Source organism: Misgurnus anguillicaudatus, chromosome 1, assembly GCF_027580225.2.
Source record: "Misgurnus anguillicaudatus chromosome 1, ASM2758022v2, whole genome shotgun sequence".
In the NCBI taxonomy this organism is placed as follows: Eukaryota; Metazoa; Chordata; class Actinopteri; order Cypriniformes; family Cobitidae; genus Misgurnus; species Misgurnus anguillicaudatus.
In genome coordinates, this window is record NC_073337.2 from 19,275,001 (window position 1) to 19,289,217 (window position 14,217).

Here is a 14,217-nt window from a genome sequence, read left to right on the forward strand (position 1 = left end):
AGTAGTATGTGTCGAGAGTATTCGGTTACAATCATTGGGTCTCATTCACTTAGCATGCGTAGGCACAAATTTGTTCGTAAAATGTGCGTTCAGATGTTTTAACTTACAAATCATGATTCAACAAAAACTAGCATAATACAATTTATTTTAAATGTATGCAAAAACGTAAAAACACCTTAGACCACACGTACGCAATAATCATGAACAAAGGAAAAAAAAAAAATATATATATATATATATATATATATACACAGATATATATTAGGGATGCTCCGATCGATCGGCCGATAATGCTTGCTATGCTTCTCAATAAATTACGGTGAAATGCCGCTACATCCAAAAGCCAGGGGACGCTCTCGGGCGGAAACTCAAAATGCGTTGTAAACGAAGAACAAAACACATGCAGCTATGATGACACGCAGCTCCAGGAAATGGCTTAAGGATATATTTATAGTTCTGATCTTCAATCCTTTTCAGGTATTTTCATGATAATAAAGAATATTTATAATGATTATGTTTGACGATTGTTGCTTTTTCAAATGCATGTGAATAAGATCGGCTGTCCGATTCAGAATAGTGATCGGCAACGTATTTTTAGTGTAGATCTGCATTTATTGGAGCATCCCTAATATATATTATAGGGTTCTTTTTCCTTGTTCATGATTATTGCACACGTGTGGTCTATGTTGTTTTTACGTTTTTGCAAACATTTAGAAGAAAATTAGGTATGAAAGTGTTTGTTAAATCATGATTTGTACACACATTTTATGAACAAATTTGCGCGTACGCATGTTTATTGTCTTATTTTTGATGGAAGGGCCGTTTAGCGGCTTTTGCATCTGAAATCTTCATATTAAAAACACCACATAGACATAAACAACAAAAGCTTGTTTTTCACCACAGGAGGACTTTAAGAAAAACAGCATGCATTTATCATAAAATGAAAAATACTTAATATAAACACCGGCTGATGTCTTCCTATAGAGTTTTTTTTCGACACACACATGTGCCCACCTGCTCTGTATGATGATTTAAGAAATGTGGATAAATCGAGAAGAATAATGAGCACGACTGTACAGCAATATCAAGATAAATCTCAAGAATCTTTTAGATGATTTTAGAAGCAGAAGGACATGATGATTGTGCATTCAGATTACATTTGTTATGTAGCTGTGCACGCATATTGTGTGACAATGTATTTACCTGAGGAAAATGATCAAATATGCTTTTATAACAGTTTGTACACATGCATTTATCTACTTCATTCCAAACAAAGCCTAACATTTGCAATTCTTTATTTTATTATAAAGTCTGTCTAGAATTGATAATTTTCATGTCAGCCAAGATTTTTTATTTTGTCACTAATAAATCTCACAGTCTTAAATGTATGTTACTCTGTCTCTAATGGTTTTTCTCTCTTAATTTGTCTTAGAACGATGCCTCATTCCTCAACACCATCTATGAAGCATATGTCTCCCGTCTTGCAACAGACCCCATCTCCAAGCTTTTCTGAAGCAGGAACGCCCTATGCAAACACAAACTTTGGACACATACTTCCGACCCATCTCAGGATTGTAGCATCTAATGAGTTGACACCAGAACAAATATTTGGTTTTATATCGATGCAATATACACACACTTTAAATTTGATCTTAATAACCTGCAATTTTAGATGTTCCCCACTAGTGGGAGTCTTAAATATTTTAATATTTTCAAGAGGAGAATTTTGTAATGGATTTTACATGCAGTTTTTAGTAAACAGGGCATGAAAACATCTCTTGTAATCAGAGGGAAGGTGGAATTCTCCTTTTAAAGCATTATTTTTAATGTAACAGATCCAACAAATAAAAGGAGCTTGTAGACTGCACCATGGAGTCTTATATAGTATGAATAACACACAGAATGACAAACCAAACAGTTTTGTTTTTTCAGCATCTTGATATTAGGGCGAAGCCAGACAGAAACCTCATCCCTACATAAACCAGCAGGAATAGTTTATTCATTTAGTCACATCTTATCTTGCAAAGAAAACAAATGGATTTTGTTTAAAAAAATGTACATATAAATATTATATTTTTCTATTCTATGTCTCCTTTGTTCTTATCAACATGCTGGATTTTAGATGCCCCTTTTAAGTTAATGCCATTACGTGTTCAAACTCAGCAGGTCAATTGTTAGACATGCTGACAATTTTGTTTCATCCATTGTTCATCTTATTAAAATAATATCCCAACACCCCATATGCAGTATTGTTTTGCACTGTTTGTTTTTACTGTTTATTGATTATGATTATATACCATAACATTGATGTAAGCACCATGCTACACATCCATCTGTTACAGCTGACATTAAATAGGACGGGTGATGGCAGAAGTTAAATGGCTTCTATTAAAAAGCTTGATGGTGACAATAGTGGAAGTGCTGACTTTTCCCTGAAGGATTTCCCTTTATGACTGCATCTGACTGGCCATCAAATGTCAATTAACACCAAAATGCTAACCTCATTAAAATCTGAATTTGTAATGAGGAGACCTGCAATCCCCAGACTCTTTATTAATTTCTTTTTTTTTGGGGGGGGTAGGTGAACTGGTTTTAAGCAACCGTCAGAAGACAGCCATAATAATCATTAGAGCTTCATTTAAATGTAGTGGTCACTGTAAAAAATAAATAAAAGATTTGTTGGTTCAAATTATAAAGGGAACTTACTTTGTTGCCTTAAAATTTTGAGTTAATATTCAACTTATAAATATTAGTTGAGTTGACACAACAATTTTCACAAAACTTATTTTTTGAGCTGACTAATATTTGTCAGTTGAATAAACTGAAAATTTTAGCCCAATTCATTCCTTAGGATCCAAACAAAAGTTTTATTTTATGTCACCGTACTTACTTTTGTAACTACTCATGTAAGAGTCTGTAAATGGGGAAACATGGAAGTGTTTGGTGGCTTCTAAATTCATTCCTGTTTGGATCCTAAGGAATTTTGTCATCATTTGCTCACCCTCAAGTTGTTACAGACCTGTATCCACCTTATTTTCGAACGTGGAAGTAAGTGTGACATATTTCCTTTATCTGTGTAAGACACAAAACATGATAAAAATATTATGTTAAATATTTACTACACCCGCAATGTACAACCCAGTGGGAAAATGAAATAAAGAAGTGGCCCCTGATACATTATATATAGATATATTCAATCATTTCGTGTTGTTACTCGGAGTTGATGGGTCTTCCAAGCGCAACTATAAAAGCACAGAAACATAAAAGTACCTGGACAGTAGGAAGTCAGTCTTGTGTTTGTAACCAAGAATTGATTTTTTTATCTTTTTCATGCGTCCGAACTGTCCACCTGGAGTAAGTTTTTATAAATGTTATAATTTTTGAATTTCTATGGTGACACATCATTTGAATGTGCGCTTCCTCTTAGCAGCAGCATCTTTCTCATTCAACACAAGAGTTTTTGACAAGTACAAACCATAATAAACATTAATTACATTTATTTAGTTATATTATCGTCTTGTTTTAAATATACATGTGTTATATTATGTTACATTGCTTTATACGCAGTAGAAGGAGACATGGTAGTTTAGAAAATTATTTGCTTTTTCATTTAAAAGATAACAAAAATACATGCAAAACTTTAGGAACTATTATAAACATTAAATGGCAGCTACTGTCCGATTCAAGTTTTCAGTTCCTTTGGTGTGTAAGTGTGTATTAGTACATGTTAACAATATGCAAAAGGTACATACCCCCAAATATACGATGACCCTAGTTATCTTCTCCAACGTAAATCTCTTTTCTTGGACTACAACAAACGCACGGATTGTAGGCAACAGTTTACTTACTGGGATTGGTGATGTAGCAAAGACCAACATTATCATAATTCCTCCCATTTCGGACTCAGCCTGTAAGTTAACTCCTGTTAGCATTGCATTCTGAGTGAATCTTTCAAACATGGTAAGGAGTGTCACATTTCCGGCTAACCCTGGAGGTATTCAGGCCAATCACAACGTACAGATTAGCTGGCCAATCAGGGACACAGAGCTTTTAAAATTAATGAGTTTTGTACATGAATCAGGGCGTTTCAGGAAGAGAGGGAAATCTGGAGCTACAAAAATGTAAGGTATGTGGAAAAAAATGATGCGCTTTTAACCAAGCAAAGACATTGTATTATACCACATAAACAAAATAACATTGTTTTTAGCAATGAAATAGGTGCTCTTTAATAAGCAGTTTATGTTCTATATATTCTGTATACTGTTTTGAAAAAATATTTTTGTAGTAATACTAGCAGAATTAAATAAGTCAGCTAATCACCCTATTTTTTATCAGCATGATATTAGTTGTCTTCGAACAATTGCTGTATTATTTATTGTTGCAGTTTCTATTAAAGGTTTTACTGGATGGATGTGTGGATACAGATCATGGGTGCACATGCGCCACATACACATTCGGCTCTTGTGTGTGAATTATGGCCAAAACAAATGTTTTGTTGAGATTTACTGCGTTTGTAAAAGCTATTATGGCAACCCCTAACTGCACAAATTATGTCTGTCTTTCTGGATTTTATAATAAACATTTACAAGCCAGTCAAAACGGCACACCCGTGTCACTTGCAATACAAGTAGCTTTAGTGGCTCACCGGAAGTCTTACACAAAAAGAGCTTAAAGATGGTGGCGCCCACATTTATGTCAAAAATAAAATGGATACATTTCTTAAATATCAATACAAAGAAAGAAATTAATTGTGAGAATTTATAAAACTTCCATAGTATTTTTATTTCCTAGAAGTCAATAGTGCTCCTATTTCCTGCTTAAAGGGATAGTTCGGCCAAAAACGATATTAAACCCATTATTTACTCACCCCCAAGCTGTCCAAGTTGCATATGTCCATCGTTTTTCAGACAAACACATTTTCGGATATTTTAGAAAATATTTTAGATCTTTCTGTTGATTAAATGTAATGTTACGGGGTCCAGCAATAGTCCACGACCTTCAAGTCCAAAAAAAGTGCGTCCATCCTTCACAAATTAAATCCAAACGGCTCCAGGATGATAAACAAAGGTCTTCTGAGGGTAATCCGTGCGGTGTTGTTGTAGAAATATCCATATTTAAAATGTTATTAACGTAATTAAATACCTTCCGGTAGCGCCGCCATCTTAGACTCAGGAGAGAGTATTTGCGTAGTGTACGCACTTTTCTTAGTGACGTATGACAAATTCGGAGGGCGGGGGACAGAGCAGCAGCAGAGAAACCGCTGTATGCTGCGTAAGCGCTCATCCTGAATGTGGATGACTCTAAGATGGCGGCGCTACCGGAAGGTATTTAATTACGTTAATAACATTTTAAATATGGATATTTCTACAACAACACCGCACGGATTACCCTCAGAAGACCTTTGTTTATCATCCTGGAGCCGTTTGGATTTAATTTGTGAAGGATGGACGCACTTTTTTTGGACTTGAAGGTCGTGGACTATTGCTGGACCCCGTAACATTACATTTAATCAACAGAAAGATCTAAAATATTTTCTAAAATATCCGAAAATGTGTTTGTCTGAAAAACGATGGACATATGCAACTTGGACAGCTTGGGGGTGAGTAAATCATGGGTTCAATATCGTTTTTGGCCGAATTATCCCTTTAATAACAAATATCATCCTATATTTACATTTAGCAGATGCTTATATCCAAAGAGATTTACACAAAGTAGGAAGCAATAAGGTGATTTGTCATAGGGAGACAATAATACAAGAAGTGCTTATTCCTTTGTGTCCAGCATGTATATACATGTTTTAACAACTTGAGCAGGGTTTCCCGCAGCACTTTGCAGTTCGGGCGGCCCGCCTAAGCTGAGAACCCCTACCGCCTTAACTATGTCGTCCAAAAAAAAGAAGAATTTCGCTGCACAAAAGGTCGCCAAGTGCATCTCGGAGAATAGCGCGGATGCGCTTCACACATAGGTGGACTTATGTTTTGGGTTTAATTAAGCCTGTTATTGTATTCGTCTATAGTGCTTGCAAATTCGAAGCAAGTTAGCTGGTGATTTCGTTGTTTGAGAAACCTGCTAGCTAGGTTGCACGTGCCTGTTGATTCGATATAATTGTTGAGCGCTCTTGCTCACGTTATTTATGTGTATTATTTACATGTAGTTTACAGTAATTACACTCCTTTAAGATAATGTAATTAATAGTTTTTACAATCTTCGCGCTATCTATCATTGTTCACCGGAAGTTCTACAACATCTGCTTCAGTTTGTGTTTATTAACCCTTTAGTTTCACTTCATTACGCAGCTATTCCCGTTAGAGGTATCTGTTTAAAACATTTAATTCATTCATTATCTAGTATGTGTTCATTTTCTGTCATAGTTTCTTCAAAATTAACTTTTATTTGAGTGTTTTAAATAAAAATATTAAAATTTTCATCATGATGTGTATGCCCCACCCCTTTGTTTGCCACGCCCCCAGCCCCGCCCACCTTAACTAACACATTTTCTGCGGGAAACCCTCAGAATAAAGGAAAAGATGACATATTAATCTTCATTTTTGGATGAACTATACCTTTAAAACAGTAGCGTTTGAGTATAGTTTTTATATTTAATTGTATATATTTTCTTTTTTGCTGTCTTCATTTCATCCTTTTTTATTTGCTGAAAACCAAATAAAGCCGATTTTTAATAAAGCTTAAAAACTTTATTTGTGGTATGGGAGAGGAAAATGCACTATTGTGTTCTTTCTTTATATAATCATTGCCTTCATTTTACAATGTATTGTCAGAAATCCTCATCTTACATCTAGAAGCACAAACACACACGCATTGCAGGTATTTATATCTGTCTTTAGGATGTGAACTGTTGTCTACAGTATCTAGGTCACCAGGAGAAATCCAAAGTATGACATCTGGATACTAGCAAGTACAGTGTGTGTGTGACTGTGGAGGGGAATTGTGTGCTCTGAACTGCAGTTTTAATAGTCCTCTATAAAATAGACTGATGTTGTTATTAAAATCATACTGCTGTTATTAAACTGAAATGAGATTAGTGTACAGATGAATTGGTAGATATCTGCAGACCAGGACAGTAAAGCCACTGGTTCAAAAATCTAATAATAATAATGCACTGTCAAGGTATTTAAAATCATAATCCAGTAATAAAAATGACTGAATGTCACTGCACAGCATATAACATATATATGCATAGCATAGAAAGTTTTTGTTATATAAACACAAAAGTGAACTGACTTCAAAATGACACTGGACGTTATTTATACTGTACACAAATGTAAAAATTGACCATACAAATTAGTTTGGATCACTTTTGATATCTAATGCAATGGGGTTTATAGTTTTAGGGCCACTGTATTTATTTGCAACAGTTGGTGTAGGGTACGACTTTGTCTCCAGAAACACTAATAATCCTCTTTGACAAAAAACCTTTACTATTTTCTCTTTATCTCCCAATCCCAATACATCTGCCCATCACCCATCCTATATCTTTTCTCTTTCTCCCAAAGAGGGAGGTGAGTGTAATCCATGTGGATTATTGTAGCGGGAGGGCAGAATGAATCTGCGCATATCTCGTGTACGCATATACAGTTCCTCCCAGCTGCGCTGATCACAGGAGGGGGGTGAGAGACGAGAAAAACAGAGGTGGAAGTAGTCAGTTGGGTCAGATAGCGTGCAGAGGACATCATTGGTATAACTAAAAACGCATCTCAATAAGCAAGAACTTTTCATGTATTCTGTTTTGGAGGAAGTAAGCATAACTGAAAGATAATGGTGGAAAGATAAGATCTGATTGCCATGGAGGAAAGGAACGGGAATTGGGAGGATACCGCAGGATCTTAGCATTTCAGGAGATCGTGAGAACTTTACTCCAGAATCTGCTGGATTGCCTATATTGTATTGAATGCATCACCGGTCTGATTCAAATTTAGACTGGGATTACTGCCCGTGGTCTATTTTCAGGATCTTGTGAAGTGGACTTTTGATTTACAGTTGTTTTATACGCAGCAGGGGTGGGTAGGATGAGAAGCTTTGAAGTCACTCTGCTCTGGGTATTGTTTTTAAGCTGGACCATCCAATCACACGCTCAGATGAGGATATCGCCCGAAATGTGAGTACAGTTGATCTTAACCCAAGTTGAACTTTCTTAAAAGTCATGCTCATGTGTCAGCCTGACAAAAACAATATGTGTCCTATAACCATAAAAGTAAGACAACACTGTAAAAAAGTTGGTTCAACTTAAATAAGTAAGCCAGCTGGTTGCCTTAATTTTTTTTGTTAATTCAACTTAAAATATTAGTTGACACAACAATTTTTACACATTACATTTTTTGAGTCAACCAATATTTTGAAGTTGTATTAACTCAAAATTTTAAGGCAACCAGGTAACTTACTTTTTAAGTTAAACCAACAATTTTACAGTGAACTTTATTTTTAAGTCTCTAATGCCACAAATTCAAGACATTTATCTTAAACGTGCTTACACATTTTAAAAAAAAAAATTCTGACCTTAAGTTTGAAAGGAACTCTTGTTAATCACATCGCAAGCATACTGTACTTCAATTATGCGACAATACTTCCGACACACTGTAAAAAAATTAAGTTTAAACAACTTGAATTAACAAGTGATTTCAACTTTCTTGACAAGTAAAGAATTGGTATAATTAAATTATATAATTCATTAAATTATATTAAATTAAATTATATTAAATTATATAATTTTAACTACTCAAAAAAGTTTCAATGACTTATTAATTCAAGTTAAACATTTAAGTGCAGCAAGAAATATTTACAGTGCATCCCCTACCACCCCAACTTCAACTTCCAACTTCAAGCCCTCCTTATCTGACAGCAAGACAAATAAGTTTAGCTTCCATTGTGTAAATATAGCCTCATGAACCACTTTTAAATAGCGATAGACCCACACTTTTCTGAGGTCTTGTGCAGGACTGAGTATCCAAATCTCATCTTAACGTTTGCAGGTCATGACCTATACACCTCCTGCCACCCTTTAAATTCAGCCAAAAGACAGTAAGCCAAAGCTTAACCTCCACTGGCAACCCACACACGCCTTACAATCCACACACATGCTGTTTGCACAGACAATGAACAGAACGACTTGAAAAGTGCTAGTAATTTGATTCCTGAAAATCATGCCCTTGCAAAACACACAGACAGTTATCACAAAACACAACATCCATGTTATCAGGGCAATTTGTTTCTGCCACTTTCACAAATGGTCACCATATGACTGCCCCAATGACTGCATTACAAGGACAATATCATAATAGAGTAACCCACACTGTAAAAAAAATGCTGTAATTATGCAGCGGGTTGCCAGTAACTTACTGTAGAAGATAAAGACTGAACATTTTTTATGTTCATTTAACTTGGAACAAACTGTTGCCAGAAGGTAACATAAGTAAGTTAGTAAGTTACTGGCAGCTAGTTACCAGTAATATACCCAGTAATACTGTAATTTCTACAGAATTTTTTTACAGTCTAGCTCTGACTGCCTGTGATGCTTCATTGTTTACTCCTTGAAATGCCAACCATCCAGTGGTCATCCATGGACACTATCACTGTAAAAATTTCTTGTTGCACTTCAATTTTTTATTTTAATCAATTAAAAAAAATACAATTAATGTCAATGAGGAGTGATGAGTTGATATTAATTATATAAAGTTGAAATTTCTTAAAGGGATAGTTCACCCAAAAATGAAAATAATGTCATTAATGACTCACTTGTAAGACCTCCGTTCATCTTCGGAACACAAATTAAGATGTTTTAGATTGAGTCCGAGAGCTTGTTGACCCTTCATTGAAAATCAACGTACGGTATACTGTCCATGTCCAGAAAGGTTGCTTCTCTTCTGCGTCTGTTGTGAAACGCATGCGCGAGACTAAAGTCTCGTCTAAAGATGACGTACGACGCGGCTGACGTGTTATCTGGTACACCCCAGCTGTTTTTTTTGTGCGCTAGGCCTTCGTTTACAGTCTGAGGCAGACGCACGCTGTAAGTTTGAAAAAAAAACTTTGCAAACAAGTCCGAGGATAACACGTCAGCCATGTCACTGCAGTCACGTGACTTTAGTCTTGCGCATGTGCTTCACAACAGATGCGAAAGAGAAGACAATGCTGAATGGACCAAAATATATTTTTGATGCTTCAACACATTCTAACTGACCCACTGATGTCACATGGACTACTTTATTTATGTTTTTATTACCTTTCTGGACATGGACAGTATACCATTACTATATTCAATGAAGGGTCAACAAGCTCTCGGACTAAATCTAAAACATCTTAAACTGTGTTCCAAAGATGGTCTTACGACTGTGTTCCAAAGAAGGTCTTATGAGTCATTAATGACATTATTTTCATTTTTGGGTGAACTATCTCTTTAAAGGATTAGTCCATTTTCTTAAAACAAAAATCCAGATAATTTACTCACCACCATGTCATCCAAAATGTTGATGTCTTTCTTTGTTCAGTCGAGAAGAAATTATGTTTTTTGAGGAAAACATTGCAGGATTTTTCTAATTTTAATGGACTTTAATAGAGCCCAACATTTAATACTTAACTCAACACTTAACAGTTTTTTTCAACGGAGTCTCAAAGGACTATAAACAATCCCAAACGAAGCACAAGGGTCCCATCCAGCAAAACGACCGTCACTTCTGACAAGAAAAATAAAAAACATGCACCCTTAAACCACAACTTTTCGTCTAGGTCCGGTCCAGCGCGACCTAACGTAAATGCGTAGTGACGTAGGGAGGTCACGTGTTACATATATAAAACGGACATTTGCGGACCATTTTAAACAATAAACTGACACAAAGACATTAATTAGTATCATTCTCAACACTTGTAAACACTGGGGCGGAGTTTCGCGTTCGTCCTCTGTGACCTCTTGACGCCATGACGTATTGCGTGGGGTCAGCTGGCGCATCACGACCGGATCTACATGACGAGAAGTTGTGCTTTAAAAGTGTATATTTGTTATTTTTATTGTCAAAAATGACAATAAGACCCTTATGCCTCGTTTGGGATTGTTTATAGTCCTTTGAAACTCCGTTGAAAAAACCTGTTAAGTGTTGAGTTAAGTATTAAATGTTGGGCTCTATTAAAGTCCATTAAAATGAGAAAAATCCTGCAATATTTTCCTCAAAAAACATAACCTCTTCTCGACTGAGCAAAGAAAGACATCAACACCCTGGACGACATGGTGGTGAGCAAACCATCTGGATTCTTCCTTTAAGAAAATGGACTAATCCTTTAAGCTAATTCAACTTTATTTTTATAATTTATAGCAACTCCTCACTAGTCAAGAAAGTTGAAATCAATTGTAAATGAAAGTTAATTAAACTTAATGTTTTATAGGGTAATACTTTTTTATTGGATAAAGTTGGAAAACTATGTTGTTACTTAAAGTAAAGTGTCAGTTACTTGATACCAACATATTTTTTATAAAACTGTTTTTATGAAAGCAATATCAAACTCCCAGTCATGCTATTCCCTATAATATAGTGACTGTGAAAAATGAAAGAGTGTAAAAGGGAAGTCTTGGTGCGTAACGTATTTTTTTTTCTGTTCTTAACAGAGTTCAACAGTGGGCAAATGCCTTTGGAAAGCAGCTTTCTGCCTTGTCAAACAGATACTCAGGGGCTCAACTCTTACAGAAGGTTTGTCTGTCAAGGTTTAATGGAGTAATTGAGAAACGCAAACGCCAATAAACCTGGGGACTGCTTTTCAAGGGGCACAAATTCAAAATATGTGTTCATGTGTCATGTGTGTTGCTCGTGTTTTCGAAATATGTGTTTGTTGCGTCGTGTGAACCATGTGCATCACGTGTCTTGTCAAAATAAGTGCCTACTGCACACTCATCAAAAACATTTATGATAAAAGAAACACATGACAGACTACATACATGTTTTGATGAACTTCGCATCATGAGCCCTCCAAAAAAAAAAAAATCACCGGACGTCAATGCAATAAAAGCCACCTCTGTCAAAAGAGATAATGCTCTCAGGACGTATTATACATTCATTAAATACTTTCAGTTCAAATCCTCTTAAACCTGGCCTCGGGCCATTCAGAAATACCACACTGTAAAAATGGTATCAAATTAAGTTAAACAATTATTGTTTTTATAAGCTTTGTCAACTTATCACAAGTAAAACTTAAAATTGTAGGTTGAACTGACTTGCATAACCAAGTTGTTTAAACTGCATTTGCTGCATTTTTTTACAGTGCGGTTTGTTGGCAGAATCCATAAAAAGAATAACAAAAATGCTAATTTACAAGAAAACATGTTAGATGCACTTAGATGGTTCGTATCTGAGCTCTTCAATATCCGATGCTGTCATTTACCCATTTAGAGGTGTTTGGCACTGCACTTTCTCACCTGTAAACATATGATTACTGCGAGATCTGACTTCGCCCCACATTTCAATTCTGACACCGAAGCCAGCAGGGACATTTATGATATTACGTGATAATCTGCAGCATGTTTCGTCTGAAAATCACTACAGTACATTAGCAACGTGTCTAACTGCTGGTAAATGTCAGCTACAGCTGTGTGCGGTTATCTGGCATCTGTTTGAATTGGTACTACACTCTAATTAACCCTATTTCTCACTGTTATCCTGAGATATAGTACCAGCCTACGAGCAGCCCATCTGCCTACCACAGCCAGAGACATAATGACCAGTTTATATCTGACCTAAATATGTGGGTGTTCTTTTACCTTAAGGCCATTTATTAGTGCAGTTACATAGCAGGATGTGCCTGAACAGTGAGGCACAAGAGGATTAACCTTCCCGGACTGCTGGATCTCCTCCTCTCTTTCTCTCTATGTCCGTTTTTTTCTCTTTTTGGCTTTGTGCGTCTAATCTAAGCTCAGAATAAAGCTTGGAACTCTTGCAATGCTTTGACTGGAGGTGGATTATCCCCATCCGACCTCCTGTCACAACACAATGGGCTATAGGTGGAGAGAACAGGACTCGCTGTTCCGACATTGGCCTTTGAGATCTGATTTAAGATTGAGTGTCTCTATTCTCATTTCTTCCTTAAGATGCAGAGAAATTGCATATTTATGCTTTGAGAAAAGTGGACATCTAATGGGAATATATTGCTTGAACTGGTTTATTCAGGTTGAAGTACAGCATTGTGTTTGTATGTGAAGACGAAGTGATTTGTGCACTTTCATTAAAATCCATAAGCAATTTTTAAATTTTAAAGTTCAGAGCTATGTTCAGAAGTAATTTCAATGGTTTATCTTTTGTATGTGTAGAAATATAAGGATGTGGAGCCCATAGTGAAGATGGAGGAAGTGGATGGTTTTAAAATGGTGAAGGAGTTTGCCGAGGAGATGGAGAACATGCTGGGCAGGAAGATGAAATCAGTCAAGGTATCGGATTATATTAGATGATACCATCCTGATCCTGTTTCATTCTAAACAACTGTAATATCAGTAGCTGGGTTTCCATCCAAACGTAAAGCGAATCTTTTCAACGTTCGCAAAAATATGTGCGTTTCCACCATAAACTGTAAAAATATGGACGTAGTTTCCGTGACGTCACCCATAGGTTTGTGAAGAGCTTTTTGAAGCTTAAAGTAGGCGGTGCCTGCCCTTGCCATCTTGGCCACGCGTCACTGAAAATGGTTAAAGAGGCGGGACGTGGGTAAAGCTGAGGTGGCTGGTTGCTGAAACCACGCCCCCCTAGTGCGACTCTAGTGACAGCAGTAGCAGTTCACCTGTCACTCAAGTGGCCACGCCCTTAATTATGTAGAATTTTAAGGCTTAATATAATTTAAACGGATGAGTTACAAAAAAATTCACCCCCCTCACAGTTGTCATAAAGGGCAAAATGAGCTATATAGATGAAAAACACTTTTTGTACCAGGCTGTAAACATATTATTTTCTCCTGTAAAGTTGGGTATTTTAAAGCAACACTAAAGAGTTTTTTTACCTTAAAATAACGTTTCTTAGCGGTACTTTCACATTCGCTTTGCAGCACGCTATCGGCCAAAACCGCACTAAAGAAGTTTCCAATTGTCGGGTCGCGGTCCTGTAGTTCGATTGAAAACTACAAAAACTTGCTTTACTGCATTTTACAATCCAATCAGAGCAAGCTTTGCTGCAGTAGGCTAAATTATTTACGCAGTGGTAATGGACAATTCCGCTTCCAACCTGTAGGGGAAGCAAA

General features: G+C 36.2%; 2 protein-coding genes across 7 annotated transcripts in view; both read left to right on the forward strand.

Annotated features, from left to right (window-relative positions):
- dcp1b (decapping mRNA 1B) overlaps positions 1-1,853 on the forward strand; it is a 16,245-nt gene extending 14,392 nt beyond the window's left edge. For both annotated transcript variants that reach the window (XM_055189810.2, XM_055189811.2), the window contains one exon: positions 1,433-1,853. In XM_055189810.2, the coding sequence (XP_055045785.2) occupies positions 1,433-1,513 (81 nt within the window). In that variant the 3' untranslated portion in view covers positions 1,514-1,853. The remainder of the gene's footprint in view (positions 1-1,432) is intronic.
- A 5,603-nt stretch (positions 1,854-7,456) lies between these two features.
- Positions 7,457-14,217, forward strand: part of cacna2d4a (calcium channel, voltage-dependent, alpha 2/delta subunit 4a) — a 63,133-nt gene continuing 56,372 nt past the window's right edge. For 2 of the 5 annotated variants that reach the window (XR_008639918.2, XM_055189809.2), the window contains exons 1-3: positions 7,457-8,116; positions 11,609-11,690; positions 13,301-13,417. Coding sequence is in view for 4 of the 5 variants with exons in the window: in XM_055189809.2 (XP_055045784.1) it covers positions 8,028-8,116; positions 11,609-11,690; positions 13,301-13,417 (288 nt within the window). In the remaining variant the exon portion in view is untranslated. The remainder of the gene's footprint in view (positions 8,117-11,608; positions 11,691-13,300; positions 13,418-14,217) is intronic. The other 3 variants (XM_055189808.2, XM_055189806.2, XM_055189807.2) reach the window with 3 other exon arrangements.